The 17,066-nt window shown below is 43.4% G+C and overlaps 1 protein-coding gene across 3 annotated transcripts in view; it reads right to left on the bottom strand.

The window, feature by feature from the left end:
* CYP7B1 (cytochrome P450 family 7 subfamily B member 1) overlaps positions 1–14,808 on the bottom strand; it is a 217,852-nt gene extending 203,044 nt beyond the window's left edge. For 2 of the 3 annotated variants that reach the window (XM_088469323.1, XM_088469326.1), the window contains exon 1: positions 14,499–14,758. In XM_088469323.1, coding sequence (XP_088325449.1) covers positions 14,499–14,587 — 89 coding nt within the window. In that variant the 5' untranslated portion in view covers positions 14,588–14,758. Of the gene's footprint in view, positions 1–14,498 lie in introns of all 3 variants that reach the window. The other variant, XM_088469325.1, reaches the window with a different exon arrangement.
* Positions 14,809–17,066: the final 2,258 nt, after the last annotated feature.

Genomic DNA, 17,066 nt, shown 5'->3' on the forward strand with positions numbered 1-17,066 from the left:
CATATATAAATTCATACAGTAGAAATTCCATATGTAATAGCAGCATAAAAACTTATATTGGTACAAATGTCAATAATTTAATTGCTAACAAAGTCTAAAAGATTATATTGCACATTTCAGTTTCAGTGCAAACATAGAGATCATTCCAATGCCGATAGAGTGTGTTATTCATTTAACTGCAGGGTATAATAGAAACATTATAAGCAAGATGAGATGTTTTGTTCTAACACAAACATTACAACAATTAGAAGAGTAGTAAGCAATACTGATATTGGGGCAAATGGACCATGCTTTTCAACTGCACATGCATCAAAGTCTCTAAACAGTCGCACAGCGCATGCATCCCATGGTGCGTACTATGAGGCGTAGTTGAGATTGAGATGCACACTATCCAAAGTGTCTTGAAAATGTGCAGAACATTCCTGGGAGGTGACAGGGGGTGGCCATGCAGGCGCACAAAGAAGGTCCATCCTATGGGCATGTGATAGGAGTGTCGCGGGCGTGCCACTGAACTAGATGCAAGCACAAAAGCTTAATCGCTCACACTACAGGCCATACTCTGATGGAGAATCTGCACCTAGCATGGGGCAGGTGCAAGTTTTGATGGTGCGGCTGATGGTTACATCTAAAGATGCACTAAGTGGTATTACAGCATCTAAAGATGCTCAAAGTGGGCGTCTCAGTCCTTGCACATGCAAATGCTAGATCAGCAAATGACGCAGACACGGTCACTGCAGGCCCCGACTCAGAATCCGCCCCATGGTAGAGGAAATACATCATATACAGATGACTGAGGCTGTGTATCTGCTAAGCATGTTCCTGAGTCTCCTGAGTTCATGGACTTATAAAAAGTAAATACATGAAGTAGTAAAATCTGAGTGTTAGTAAAATAGAATAAAATTCCAGGTTTTGATGTCAAATAATGTACTACAATTAGAGTAGCAGCAATACCATCTTCAGAGAGTCTTGGACCTTTGGAGGCCTAGCTGTGACCACTAAATGCACAGATTAGATGAAGATTTGGCTCAACTTTATGTGAGCCCAAAAGAATTACCTTTTTAAAATAACACCAACAGGGCACATTGACAGACTGTTGACATAAGAAATGTCAACATTTCCATTAGGTTATCGCTAGAGATAGAATTGCACAAAAAAATACATTGTCAACATTTCATCAGTGTCGACGTGCTGAATGACGACATTCTCATGTTGACCTAATGAATGTTTACATAAAATACCACCCCCCAAGGAGACAAGTTGAACTGGCTCTTCGCTAGGAGCCATTAGGACAGACATACATATTAGAAGAAATGGGCAACAGATAAAAAACAAGGTCTGGTGCTGGATTCTCCAAAACCACGCTGCCTGGGCTGTGGCAAATGTGGCATAAAGCCTCTCTGGTGCATCACTGCATATGAGCCAAAAAAATCTAATTGCCCATACACCCATATTCCAGCTCCTGCTCTGATGCCCCCATTCTGCTCTCTCAGAACAAAAAACTTCTAAGGTGGAAAAGACCATGCACTGGAAAAAATATATATTTTTCAGTGCAGATGGCGGCGCGGTGCCCTTATACTAGGCTTATACTGGGATTTTACTGAGGGGCAGGGTTGCAGCCCCTCAGTAAAATCCTCCGCCTCAGTGAGTCAGTGCACTGGCTACACTCTGTGACTGGCAGTGGCTTCCCATTGGAAGCGCTACCTGCCAGTCACTCACAGGACAGGCAGCCCCAGAAGAGGTGTTTCTTCCTTGGGACTGCCAGCTGGGGCTGATAATAGCAGAGAGAGCGGCTTGCCTCTGCTCTGCCTTTTAAGTAGTTCTACACGGCTTCTAGGGGCTGCAGCCGATGCAATCCCTAGAAGCTGGTGCCTGCCAGATCTATCGTGTAGACGCCGGGCTGGAGGCCGGCTGGCCGGAACAGCCGTAGCAACAGAGGGTAGGAGCCGCTGCTGGGTTGGAGTGATGTATGCAGTGATGAATCTGTTGGAGCCCTCATTAGAATTTTTCATGGGTAGAAGTTGCTTTTAGTTATTAAGAGTAATCATGAGGATAAGGTGTGTAACTTACATTCAATCTTAAATAGACTTCGGAGTAAATCTACTCGGAAAGTACAATTTTGCATCTTGGCAATCATGTACTTAAGGGTAAAAGGGGTGGAGGGGGAGATTTAAAATGTGCAGACAATTTTAGAGTTGGGAAGGGGTAATGAGAGTGCGACTTTCTCCACCCTAAATTGCAGTATTGAAGAAAGCTGCAAACAATTTGTGTTCTACACACAAAAGCCTGTAGTACGTTCCTTTTATGAAAAAAAAAAATGCATTTAGGTTACATCGCTTTCAGAGCAACATAGTTTGTGCAAGTGCAAATCTGTACCCTGTAGGCTTCAGCAGGTCATCAGACCACTTTCCTCCAACCATAAAACTTACCAACCGTCCAACTAAAATGGTGCTCCACACACCTAACTAACTTTTTTATCACACCAGCCAACTTCTCTCCAACTTGAGATGTCACAGAAGTACAGTAGGCAGCCAGGTTCTGCCTACTTCTGCATGTTTTGATGTTTTGAAGTGTAGGGGCCGCTGTGTGATGACAGTGTGATGAAATTCTTTGGCACCCTGCATTGGAAACTTTCCCATATACTAGAACAAATATTGGATTGCAGCATCTGGCCCTGTAAAATATGTGTAACCTTGGCTATATATTATATATACCTATATTGTATCCCCATAATACATTGCTGCACCTGGCCCTATAATGTAAATGTAAAGCCAGGTACACACTGAGCGATGTGTACCGGAATGATATATCGGCCCGACAAATTGTACTGTGGGTTCACATTAGAATGAAGTAATGAACGACGGAACAATCCCTCACTCCGTCCTTCATTACCTGCAATTGGGCTGCATGCGATATTGTCCAGTTGGACGTGCAGCACGGTCAACCGGACGATGCCGCATGCGACCGTGGGAGTGCGCATATTGGGCGTACACACTGAGCGATGCGGCGATATGTCGTTCCGATTCGTCCAGAAACGACATATCATGCAGACATCGTCTCAGTGTGTACCCAGCTTAACATGGGATATATATAAATATATATATATATATATATATATAGATATATATATATCTACACACATACATACATACATACATACAGGTTGAGTCTCCCATATCCAAAATGCTTGGGACCAGAGGTATTTTGGATAACGGAATATTCCGTATTTTGGAATAATTGCATACCATAATGAAATTTCTTGGGAATGGGACCCAAATATACACATAGAATGCATTTATGTGTTATATACACCTTATACACATAGCCTGCAGGTCAATTTAAACACTATTTTTTTATAATTTTGTGCATCAAAAAAAGTTTGTGTACATACATGAAATTCATTAATGTTTCATAGACACCTTATACACACAGCCTGAAGGTTATTTTATACAATATTTTTAATAATTTGTGCCTTAGACAAAGTTTATGTACATTAAACCATCAAAAATCAAAGGTTTCATTATCTCAGTCATGCTGAAAATATTCCGTATTTCGTCTGAATATTTGGATACTCAACCTGTAAAATTATATATATATATATATATATATATATATACACATATATACACACATACACACACACACACACACACACACACACCAAGGCTTTCCATGATATCATTTTACAAATATAGGGATACAGGGTCTGTGTAAAGCATAGGTTCACGTTTTAAGGCATATTATGGCAAGCCTATATACCAGAGGTTCCCAAACGCAGTCCTCAAGGCTCTCCAACAGTTCAGGTTTTACAGATATCCTTGGCTGAGCACAGGTAACTTAATTAGTACAGTTTGATTAAACCACCTGTGCTCAACCATGGATATCTCTAAAACCTGAGCTGTTGGGGAGCCTTGAGGACCGAGTTTGGGAACCTCTGCTATATACACCTATACTGTATCCCTATATGGCTCTGTAATAGGATATTATGGAAAGCCTTGGTGTGTGTACATATACATACTATATAACAGTATATATGTAACATAAGATATATCAGTTTCTACACACACACACACACACATATATATATACACACACTGTATATCTCCAGCTAAATAGCTTTGTTTCTTTTTTTTATATGTGTAAAACGGGATGTAGTTATGAGACCGGCAGCCGCGATGCCGCCGGTCTCAATACCAACAGGGGAACCCCTGGTTTAGGGAGCGTAGAGAGGTTAGGGCTAGGTTTGGGGGGGGGGGGGGGTTAGGGTTAGGCACCCCCTAGGGGGGAAGGTTAGGAACCACTGGGGAGGGGGTTAGGCACTAAGGGAGGAGGGTTAGGTTTAGGCACGAGGGGGGGGGGGGGGGGAGACTTTGGTTTAGACATCAAATGTCTGCTGTCCCGAAGGCACAGTCTGTAAAAAGTGGGTGGACACTAGTGGCCTAACTAGTTGGCTGGTTGGAACGATATTGTATATTGTATGGCCAGCATTAGTTGCCTACTCTCTCAGAATAGCCTGGAGATGATGGGAGACCTCCCAGGGTGGCTAATGGGCATGATTCAGCGGCGATCGCGACTGTGATTAAGCACGCAAACGGCCGATTGTTGCGTTCTGCCCATGCATCGCAGTGCATGTGCGCGAACTCTCCACTGAGATCAGGATTGCGATTGCAGTGACTAGTGATCGCAGACCCATCGCAGAGTGATTGACAGGAAGTACCGTTTGGCTGTGGTGACAGGGGGGGGGGATGGACGGTGAAATGCAGGTGTGCCAGTGCGTTTGAACGCAGTTGCAGGGACGTGCATAAATTAGCCACTGCGATGCCATACGCAGTTCGAGCTTTCACTGCATGCGATGAGGTTAGTAATTCCTGAGAAAGGTCAGACCTTGTGTAAGTGTGCATGATGCTGTGACTGTACTCTATGTTACCGATGATTTCGCAGTCTTGCTAAGTATTACGGATGTGTGTAAGGTAAAGAGGGCGTCCTTATCTTAGGCTGCATATGGCATTGCGATTGCAATCATTACCATATCTTCGCAGTGAGACTGCGTGCGTAATCGCTATAGCGATCCGTACTGGATCAGGCCCAATGTCCCAGGCAGGCTCAGATAAAGGGTAAACAAATATAAAAAATGTAACACCATTACATAATACATACATTTGTTTTTCAGATTTGGACATATTATGCTTGCTCAATGAAATGTCAACTTTCTTACAGTAAATCATCATTAGCTGACTGAGTGCAAAAGCTCTAAATGGTAATTCCCTTCCCTGACTTGGAGATTCACCTCTTGTCCGTACAAAAGGAAATTGTGCACTGCACAATCATATTAGTTATTCAGTGTAAGCTTCAAGTAGCCAACATCCCTATCCACAATGATTTACAGTAAAAGCTGAACTTAATACAATTGTGACTTAGTTGCATGTGTAGGTGTAAAGGGGCATGAGATAACAGATTACTTCTCTACAAAACACAAAATGGAGATCAGACAAGAATGTCATAAATCCCATTAGACTGAGTGGAAATTTCTTTACAATGCCAGGAAGCCCAGACAATTCATCTCATGTGGGGAACGCACATACAGACGCCTTCTGGGGGAAAAGTTATCAACTTGTATGTCTATGTATACATGAAATAAGACTTTGTACGTCTGTCTATGGCCAAATGAGAACATGTTTCTTCTAATGAAAGGCAGCATTTGCTTATATGGTGGCTTCCACCAAATAGCCAGAATACAATTCCTAGGGCTGTGCAGCAGAACATATTAGGTTATAAAAGATACACACCCTGTAAATATTTATAGTTTCTAATATATTGATGTAAAGAAGTCAGCACCCACCGAGCACAGTTCAAGGAGTGAAAATGTTTATATGAAAATTTTTTACATTAGCCATACTTAAATAACATTCATTTAAAGTAAATACAATTGCCTTTTTTTCAATTCCTACAAGATCTGTTCCGTCCTATATCAACATTGTACGCCATTAATATTGAATTAGCGTATACAAATTTTATACAACACCACGCAAATTTTCAAATACTGACAAAAAAAATCAAAACTTTCCATTTATAAGTGATGATATCAAACTGCAATGATTGTTCTAATATTAACATCAGTTTATGCTTTGTTAGCATAGTTTCCATATTAGATGTACCACATACTGCATAATATACAGGAAGAGTTAGGGGACCATATAAAATCATAATTAAATGCAGTCTTCATATCTACCAATAAATTTAAATGCACTGGGACTCAGGGCCAGAGGACGTGGCTACATCACAATGGTGAATGTGCCATGTCACATGGCCACACCACGACAACGTGCCTAGCACTTTTGAAGCTTTACGCTGCAATCTACCTTTCCCTCCAAGTATTCCATTTGCTGCCACTCACAGCAATGGCACGTGCGAGCACCGGCACCCGGTCACTGCTGCTCTGCAGCTCTTGCCCCAGGGATTCCTGGACTGAGCCCTCAAATCCGTACTGTCCAGAGCAAATCAGGACAGGTGGGAGATATGCATTTTGATAAGAAGCACAAGGTGAATAAACTATTTAAATTCCTTTGTTTTTCAATTAAATTGCCTTAGGAGGACTGACAAATACTACTACAAATATATTTCCTGATGTTGTTTATGTTATAGAGAAAGAAACAAAGAAATAAGTTTGACAGAATATACACTAAAACGTCATCACACACTTCCTGTATTAATCTAATGCATACATTTCCCGGTACTACTAGACCAGTGTTTCCCAAACTCGTTCCTCAGGGATCACTAAAGCTGCCCATACACCAGAACAGTGGTTCTCAAACTCGGTCCTCAGGACCCCACACAGTTCACTTTTTGCAGGTCACCCAGCAGGTGCACAGGTGTATTCATTACTCACTGACACATTTTAAAAGATCCACAGGTGCAGCTAATTATATTACTAGTAATTATGTGAGGAGACCTGCAAAACATGCACTGTTTGGGGTCCTGAGGACCGAGTTTGAGAACCTGTGCACCAGACCAACTTTCCTCCAACCATCCAAGTAGTTGGCTGGTTGGAATGAAAATCTGGTAATGTATGAGGGGCAAATACCAATCAGCCATTGGCTCCCAAACACAGGAAAACAGACACAAAATTGTTGTTCAGACAAGTTGGTTAAGTCAAATGGATTTAACTTGTCTGTAGGACCATTTCCATCTGTTTTCCTGCTTTTTCGGAGCCAATGGCTGATTGTTATTTGTTCCAATCCATTACCAGATTTTCATTCTAACCAGCCAACTAGTTGAGTGGTTGGAGGAAAGTTGGTCTAGTGTGTGGCCAGCTTAACAATGCATGGTTTCCATTTTTCCTAGCAGGTGCACAGGTGTATTCATTACTAGCTGAGACATTTTAAAAGATCTACAGGTGGAGCTAATTATTTCACTTGTGATTCTGTGAAGAGACCTGGAAAACATGCCCTGCTAGTGCTCCCTGAGGAATGAGTTTGGGAGACACAGTGCTAGACTAATACACAGATGCAGTCAGCAATGATTACTGTGTTTTTTCCGGTTAATGAAATAGAAGTTAATATAGTAACACACAGCAGTCCAATAAGATTGCTCAATTGCTTTCATTTTAGAGCACCTAGGGGCTGACTCGAGTTGCACACAAGTCAGGCACAAGAGTGGCCACACTGCGTGCAGATATATAAATGCAGGTGCACCACTCCCATCAATTAGCTTGCTGACGTAACCATCATCCCTATCAGTACGCATTTGTAACAGCCATCCAAAATCAGATGGATTTCTGCATACACTCAACTCAGCACAGCCCACAACTCTCCCACGACATGACCTCAGAAGCACCCCCAGTGACACCCAGTCAGCAGCAAGTGGAGATGTGACTGTGTAGCGTCCAACTCTGAATTGTTCATCGTTGCGTATGCTCAAATCCAGGAAACATGCACAGTGCGAAAAACTGCATGATCCGCCCACAAAATTAAGATGCATGCAATTGTGAATCAGGTCCTTACAAATTAGAAGGCCTCTTTGCTGATAAACGAGCTTCTAAATGCTGTGGTTGGGTGTTTGGATGGAAAAATAACGTATAAGTATAATTAAAAAAATCACTATATAGGAAAAAAAAAAACTATAAGAAAAAATAACTATTATTAATACAAAAGGAACTAATATTATGCTTCTTCACACTAGTATATCCCAAAACCTTTCCTTTTTAACCTATTTCCTCACATATATTTGCTCACAATAATGCATACTTGCCTACCCTTCCAATTCGTGTGGGAGCCTCCAGAAAATCGGGTGCCACTCCCAGCCCCCCGGAAAGGCAGGCAAGCCTCCCTGTGGCCGCCAACCCATCTGACCCCCCCCCCCCCCCCCGCAGTTACAATAGAAACCTCCGCAGCGGGGGGGCAGTGACGTGATTCGAGTTGAATGCAAAGGACAAAAGGCAACATGAGGAGCATGGGAACATTATGTCAATGTAATGAGATGCGGTTAAAAAGCGTTTATATACAATTTGCTTAAACAAGATAATTTGATGTTTTGTTACAGGTGATTATTTAAAAAATGAAATGCATGTAATCAAGTAAAAGGCATAAACCTGTACATAGATGCAATGAAATCCATATGCCTTTTAATACGCCATAAAAATATGCATTGACAAATACCGTTGTGCGCGTATCCTAAATGGTGATTAAACCAAAACAAAGGATTGATCACAAGCTTGCCAGACTGGTATAAAGCATTGAAGATAAAATCGTAAATATCCAATAGAAAGCTGGAAAGATGGTCAATATGTTGCTCAGAGGTGGAACTGTTCCACAACCCATGGCAACCAACCAGCAATTAGCCTTTGTCTGTCTTATGCTTGGTACACACTTGTCACTATGGGCCATATTCAATTGCCGGCGTAAATTTTTTTTTTTTTTAAATTACATTAGATCACCCCTAAAAAGTACTTTCGTTTTGGGGGTGAAAAAAAAAAAACAAAGGTGGGGACAAACTTAAAAACTAGCGAAATAGACTCCAGGGGGCCCCCCAAGTATGCCCCAGGTGATTTTTGGATTGCAGGTGTTTGCTGAAGGTGTGTTTTTTAAAAAAAGCACTTTAGTGATTTTTAACCATGCTTGCACCCATTTTTATGTACCCCAAATTTGCTGGGACTACTTATTTTCTCAAAAAAAAAACCTGGTAAATGCTATTCTTCACCACTTGTGCAAATACGCTAAATAGCACCAATTGAGAGCATTTAAAAACCCCAAATACCTTCAGCAGGGCTATTAGGGGGTATCCATAGTGATCCCCCATGTCAGTGAATCTTTTGGGGGGTGCCAGGATGATTTCCCCATTTCTGACAGGACTTTTCGCCGCATTGAGTTTCACCAGGGACACGTTCTCGCTTCCTTTACAATTGAATACAGCGAAAAGCGGTGACGAGCGCAATACTTTTCCGGAGGCAAAACAAGCGATGACGGCGAAATCTCCGGCATGCAAAAAGTCCGGGACTGAATAAGGCCCCAAATTGTATATTCAAACCAACGTACAATAATTCTCGAGTGCATCGGCAGGTTTGTACACCCGATAGGTTTGTGAACTATGGCCCTCATTCAGAGCCGTACGCTCTGAGCAGAGCGCACGCTCTGAATGAGGGCTGGCCTCCATGAAAATGGAGCGTCCTCCTGGACGCTCGTATAGCTGTGGGTGACCACCCACAGGCTATACGAGCGTGCAGTTTGATGGCCGCGATGGTCTTGACCATCGCGACCATCGAAACTGCGAGCCGGAGCCTGCGGTTGAGGTTTTCAACCGCAAGCTCCGGAGTGATTTTGGCTCTATCAGAGCCAAAATCACTTCCACTGACATCACTAGTGATGTCAGTGGGCCGGCTTCTGACAGGAGGCGTTCCCGTGGGAACGCCCCCGTCAGGGAGGCACGCCCCCGGCACGCCTACCAAAGGGGGCGTGCTGTCAATCAACATCGACAGCACGCCCCCTTTGATCAGACACAACGAGCGAAGGACTTTCCTTAGCTCGTCGCGTCTGGCGCATGCGCACGACGGAGCTCCCTCCGTCGTGTGCATGCTCAGTCCAGAACATCGACCCACTTGCGAGCGGACAGCCGCTCGCGAGTGGGTCTGAATCAGGCCCTATGTCATTTACAGACATATCAAGGCAGCTCTGCTGCAGAGCCAATGCCGATATACACTTGCTGCAGAGACCGCCGACACTGGCATCTCAAATTGAAATGCCCACCCAGTTGTGATGTCAGCCCAGACATATCGAGCGGCAGTTTGGTAAGTATGTATAGCTTACCAATCGGCTGCACTGACGATGGATTGGTCTGCTGATCGATCCGTCGTTTCAGTGTGTACCCAGCATAAGGCCAGTTTGACAATGAAAGCATGAGTCTGGTTACTATGATTTAGCACAGATTTGTAACTTTGGGCAGTATTCGTAAATAATTCTCATTATAAAAAGCAGGATGGAACTCCAAATCATTGATAGAGTGGAGCTAAGTTTAATAGGTTAAGTTTTCATTATCTCCAGCTTCATACACCTGCTGAATTTGATAAGTGATATCTCGTAAACAGCGATTTACATGATCCTTCCCTCTTTGAGCTATACGAGGATCATACACATTTTTTAACTATCTCAGTCCTCTCTTGTTTGTGACTCTTTTCAATGTGGGACATAGTGGATGAAATGGTACATAATTATCCCCAGCCGGGACTGTAACAGGATACTTACTGCGAGGAGGAATCCTGGAACACAGGGCCTGATTCAGAGCCGCTCGTAAGTGGCCGCTCGTTCCCTCCGAGTTCGCACAACTGCGCATGCGTATGGGTCGTAATGCGCATGCGCCAACCAGTCAGTGCGGTCGGAAATAGTGTGTTCGCAAAATAGCGACAGCTGCAGCGAGAGGAACGGTCAGGCGAACTGACCGTATATACATTGCCCAGGCTAACAGCGATGCAATCTTGTAGATAGCAGTGCCGATAATGACAGGGGTGCATAGCGCCCCTGTCATTTACCGCCAACCCCCTTATCACGCATCGGGAGAAGCGGTATCAGTGCACATAACGTGCTGATACAGCTTCGACTCTTCATACATCTCCCCCATTATCTGTAATCTGTTTAGCATTGCACTAATTCACTGCAGACAGAGCACACCAGAAGGTGTTGAAGTGTATACGTTTGGAAATATGCAAGATTTATATTTGTAAACAGATTGATATTAACATCTTTCTCATCTCAATTCATACCCCATACATATGCCATTTACCCACATGTACACATTGAGGATATCATAGGAACATGACTTTGGAGACCAGAAAGCAAGTAAAGGAATATAGTGAGTAGCAAACATCTCACCTAAAGTTGCTTGTAATCTGGTGTATTTCTAAAGCTGGGTACACACTTAACGATATGCTCCATGAGCGATATCATAAAGTATTTTCCCTTCACCCGGCTCAACGACATCGTGCATACACACTGAATATCATTAACGATATCGTTCAGTGACGTCACCCGCCTCATCCCTGCACATGCACAACCTGATAATATCGTCAGGTTGCCCTGCATGTTCGGGCGATGGCAGACAACGTTAACGATCCACGGGAGCGCGCACCGTTAACGATTTCTTGCATACACACTGGACGATATTGAACGCGATGAAAGATAACTATATCATTAATATTGTCTAGTGTGTATGCGGCATAAGAACGGATACTGTTGCTGGGTGTACATTCTTTTAGTTCCTGTGGTCGTGGTGAGGGGACCGCACTAGCGCACACAGGGGGGGGGGGGGGGGTTTCTGAGTACCCAGAAACCCTCCATGACAAACTGGAGAGCAGGCACGATCTTCTTAAGCTCCGCCCCTTCACTGCAAAATACTGCGATTCATGGGTCAATTGGGAGGAGGCGGAGCCAATATGACATGATTCCATTAGAATCGCATAATTTGGCTCCACCCCCTCCTGCTTGACCCATGAATCTAGGCATTTGTCACTAGGGGAGGGGCCTAATGACATGGTGCCACCTTGCCAGGTCCCATCCTCATCACAAATCTGCAACCCGAAGCTGCTGCAAGGTAAGTGTGCGTAATGTATGTGTGACATACAGTACAGTAGGTGTGTGTGTGTGTAAGGTATGTGTGACATATGTATGTGTGTATATAAATGTATGTTTGTATATCTGTGTGTGTGTGTGTGTGTGTATGTATGTATCTATGTACACTGAACTCAGCATATTCATTTTTTATAGCTATTTAACTATAAACTGCTGAATCACTCACCAAATTGTTTTTCTATAATGTCATTCAGTGCTGCTGAATTTTTCACCTTGAGACTTTTACTTCCAAGGAGGAACCAATTTATCAATGAGTTTTATCATACACAATGAGTTGGTGTGTATAATGGTGCCCAAGCCAATCAGCTCCTAACTGTCATCTGTTTGAAAAATGACAGTTGGGAGCTGATTGGCTTGAGCAACATTTATCATGCACAACAAGTTTTAAAACTTGTTGCGTATGATAAAACTCATTGATAAATGAGCCCCTAAATGTTGAATGTCTGTAGGATTGTTTATATTACTGCAAACACATGATGCCTTCTAACAGTATCAGTAAAGCTGAATACAGACTATAAGATTTTGCAAGGCTAACGATTAGACCGATTCAGACTGACCAAAACAATCCCAAAACTGCTGTATACAGGGTACACACTGCCCAATAATCATTTAAGCTGGGTAAACACTGGGTGATATATCAGTCGGTCAGTAGAACGGCCGATATATAGTGAGCGCTTCGGCGGTTGTGTAGCTCCGATATGTCTGTGAATGACATTGTCATATCGACATAAAGACAGACATATCACATCGGCTGTGCGGCACAAAAGATGGGCGATATATCTGCAGATATATTGGTGCATCTGCTGGTTTGTATGGGCCACCTGCCGATAGCCCGTACACATGCTGCAGGGACCCGGCGGTGAGTGACAGCTCAACTGGGCGGGCAAATTTAATTGCCCACCCAGCTGTGACATTAGGCCTGACACTTTGGGTGGACAACTGGTAAGTGTACTGTATATCCAAGGGAAGTCACGTCATAGCTTATTTGAATACAAATATCCACAAGCGAGACGTGTGTACGATAAACTATCTGCATACACCAGGCAGAGGTCCGTACACACTGCACTTTCTGAACAATACCAAAAAGACGGGGCCAACATACTGTAGCATATGCAGTACATGATAAATAGTGAGCCAATCTCACAGGTTTTGGACTGACCGTCGGTACCTGGTGCTGCGTACACACTACACGATTATCGGCCCTGACAAATATAGCCATGTCGGGCCAAGAATCGCATAGTCCGTACCCAGCTCAAGTAGTCTAATACTATTCCTTAAACTGTGCATACACTATGTGATTATCAGGCCGATCAGCGCAATATTGGCATATCGCTCCGATAATTGTACTGTGTGTGAGGCCGACCGATGCCAAAATATCGATCGGTCATGCCGGATCATCCAGCATGTGCTTCCGATGCAATATTTTGTAAGTTAAAAGTCGACCACATTGGGCAGTGTATGCCCAGCCCCGGCCGACGACCAGACATTTCCCTTGTTCCTTCACAGGGAAGGAACAGACAAATATCCCCTCCCCCAAGGGAGGAGCGCAGATATCAGGGCCAATACACTGTATATCTCACACTGTATGCCAGTGATATCCTTAGGGTGTAGTGTCTGTCAGTCTGACACGCATTTTGTCTGGCAGTGTATGCCCAGCGTTATCATCAAGGCACACACACCCCTTCTGTCCACCACAGCAGTGGTCTGAGAGAGCAGTGTCTTTAAAATGGGCATATTTTACAAATATATCCTTTACTTCTTATTAGTGTTGAGAAATATCTATAGAATTCTACATAATATCTATTATTTTTAGTCTATTCTTATTTCTGCATAATTATATTTAGTGTGTTACCCTGCAATTTATCATATTTGTTTGTATTCACTGTAAATCACAAGATAATTAAGACTCATTTTGTTCTCTATATAACAGAGCAACATTTCTTGGTATATGAAATTCTCTAGAGCTCGCTGGCATTGATTTTAAAAGGGACATTGACCCTTGTTCAGTGTACTCAGCATTACTTTTATAGTACCAGCAAAGCCATGTACTGTATATCCAGCATTTACCCCAAAGCAATGTACTGTATATACAGCATTTACCCCAAAGCAATATAAAACAACGGTTGTGCTGAGTGAGAGAACCTGGTAGAATGGAAGAAGTATTTGTAATTGCAAAGTTGTATCATTCATTAGTTACCTTATAGTGCAGGATTATGCAACCTGTGGCTTTCCAGCTGCTGTGGAACTACACATCCCAGCATGCCTTGCCACCGTTTTGCTGTTAGGGCATGCTATAACTGTTGCAGGGCATGCTGGAATGTGCAGGTACACGGCTGCTGTAGTGCCAGAGGATGCCTTGCTGAGTGCATACACTGTAACCCCACTTACCTCCTCCTTAGCCTGACCCATATCAAGGAGACGATTACCAGCAGCCCAGCTGCAATGATTGCTGTCAGCCACTGTAAGGCGTCAGTCATTGTGCTCTCACCCTTCCTGACCAGCGGCCTCAGTGACAGCTCCTGAGTGCAGCAGAGTGACACCCTAGCACTGAGTGTACACACCAAAACTTTCTCCCGTGGGCGTGGCCGTGACAGTAGCACTCCTTCCTTCCAGGCCGCGCTCCCGGCAGCTGCTGCTGCTGCATGAGATCACTGTGACGTCACGCAAGGGGGAATTCTGTTCCCAGTTCCCCACACATAATAGCAAGAATCAACTACTTTCAGCTGTATTGCTCCTTGCACAGGATGCCAGATGCTGGGAGACTACAACACCCAGCATACCGTGACCACTGCTAACAGGCCGTGCTGGGATTGTTACTTGCAGAGCCAGATGCACGCTCCCTATGCAATGCAGGAAATGTGCTGTATATTACTTATCTTGCTGGTGCATTTCTCATCACCTAAACACATTACTCTTCTTGTGTTGTGTATGCGCTGATGACGTTCTATGTATGTACAGTAGCAACTTCACTATATGCACCGTATAGTACAATCTCCGTTACAAAGTACATGACATTTGTCTTCATGTCACATGATTAGAATAAATACCAAAGCACGTGTCTTTTTGCACGGAATTTGGAGCACATCTATAAAGTTTGTTTATGAGTTATTTAATAACGAGTGTCAATGCCACGCTATTTTTGTATATTTGATATGCTGCTCCTTTTTTTTACTGTGCAACTGAAATACTGCTTGAAATTTCCAAATGCGCTATATCAGAAAAAAAAAATTACGTGATCAGTAGCGCATCCTGGAGGGTTTCTGAGTAACCATAAACCCCCCTTGATGGCCCTAATTTGTATTTGCTGAGAGATGTGGGCCTGCGATTGGAGCCGTGCCACCTCGCAGTGAAATCCTGCGATTTGCTGGTCTACTGGGAGGAAGCGGCAGCAGAGCTGGATTAAAGCTTTGGAGGGCCCTAGAGGGCAACATTTGGGAAACGGGGATCAAGTCCTTGTATGCAAGCCTTGGACACGCTAAAGAAAATGGGGTATGGCCACATAGCACATCCCCAATTCATTTCACGTTGGGGGCATGCACATCACTTTCTTAGATGCTAGGCTGCCCTCCCTACCTTTCCTCCAGCCTACAGGTGTGATAGCACCCAAAAAAACAGGACTGTTGCACCTCAGTCGTGATGTTTGGGGGGTATGCACACATACACTCCATATGTACATGTTTTACCCATATACAGTCTCACACATATACACATACATACATACTGTTGTACACATAACCACAGTTATACACATACATATATTGTCACACCCCCTGTGCCCCCCCTCCCCCCCTTAATCCGGCTCTGGGCGGCAGGGACGGGTAGTCGGGAGGCCCTGTCATTCCCCTGAGATTTGATATAAAAATGATTAGAATAATACAAATAAGACATTTATAACGTATAAACATCTTTGTTTATTGTATTCATTTTTATAGTTAACACTCACCAACTTTGTGGAGCTCCCTGGGACTGGAGGGGGACAAGAGTTAATGCAGCAACAGCTCAGCCTCGCTTCTGTATAGTCAAACACTGCTTGCAGAGCTAAGGGAGGGGGCCACACCATGGGCAGTAAGCTGCACAGAAAGAGAGCTCATAGAGGTATGGGGGACATGCGTGGAGCACTGATGGACACCTTGGATATGTTATGGAACGAGGAAGTGCACTGTAGTGTTTAGAGATCGGAGCTAAGGAGCAAGAGAAGACACAGTGATGCAGATAGGAGAATCAATGGACACTGACGCTTAGTGTAGTGAGGGAGGGGTTACAGTGAGTAGGGGGTGAGACAGGCTCCCACCACTTAGACCCATCTACAAGTGTGCCTCCCCAGCCATTGACCTCGCCGCAACATCACTGGGAGGCGGTGCCAATATGACGCAAATATTTGAGAATTGCACATATACGGTAAAGATAAAAATAGGTTCAGATGATTGGCGCTACTGTCCTTATGTGGTCTTATAAATGAACCGAAAGAAGGTGCAGCCTGGAATAATCGGAACTTTCAACAGAGTTCCGGATAAAGACAGTTTTTTGTATAGAAGTATTCCGGTGTTCCCAAGGATCAGTGTTATTTTGGGGAAAAAAAGAATGAAAAAAAAATATAGTGTAAATCTGTGATGAAAACCAAAAAAGAAAGTATATAGACATATACTCACCCTTTATAGGTGAGATCAGTACAATGGACACAAATCAACACTTTGGTCCTACGGTGGTTGCAATAGCAACGATGAATCGATCTGGATGGGTCTCAAATCCTGACAGTAGTCGTTATGTAAAGAAAATAAAACATGCCTCCATGGTGCAAATCGGTTGTCATCAAGTCAGAATAATAGTAAATAATATCCTGCTCACCTTATTCCAATTGCATAAGCGCCTTAGACATTCATTTTAAATCCCGATGTCCGTCGGTAATGAAAAAATACATATCTCTTAAAAATAATTTTATTTAAATTCCATTAAAAT

The sequence above is a fragment of the Taudactylus pleione genome, unplaced genomic scaffold (genome assembly GCF_031769625.1).
Source record: "Taudactylus pleione unplaced genomic scaffold, aTauple2 ptg000090l, whole genome shotgun sequence".
Taxonomy (NCBI): Eukaryota; Metazoa; Chordata; class Amphibia; order Anura; family Myobatrachidae; genus Taudactylus; species Taudactylus pleione.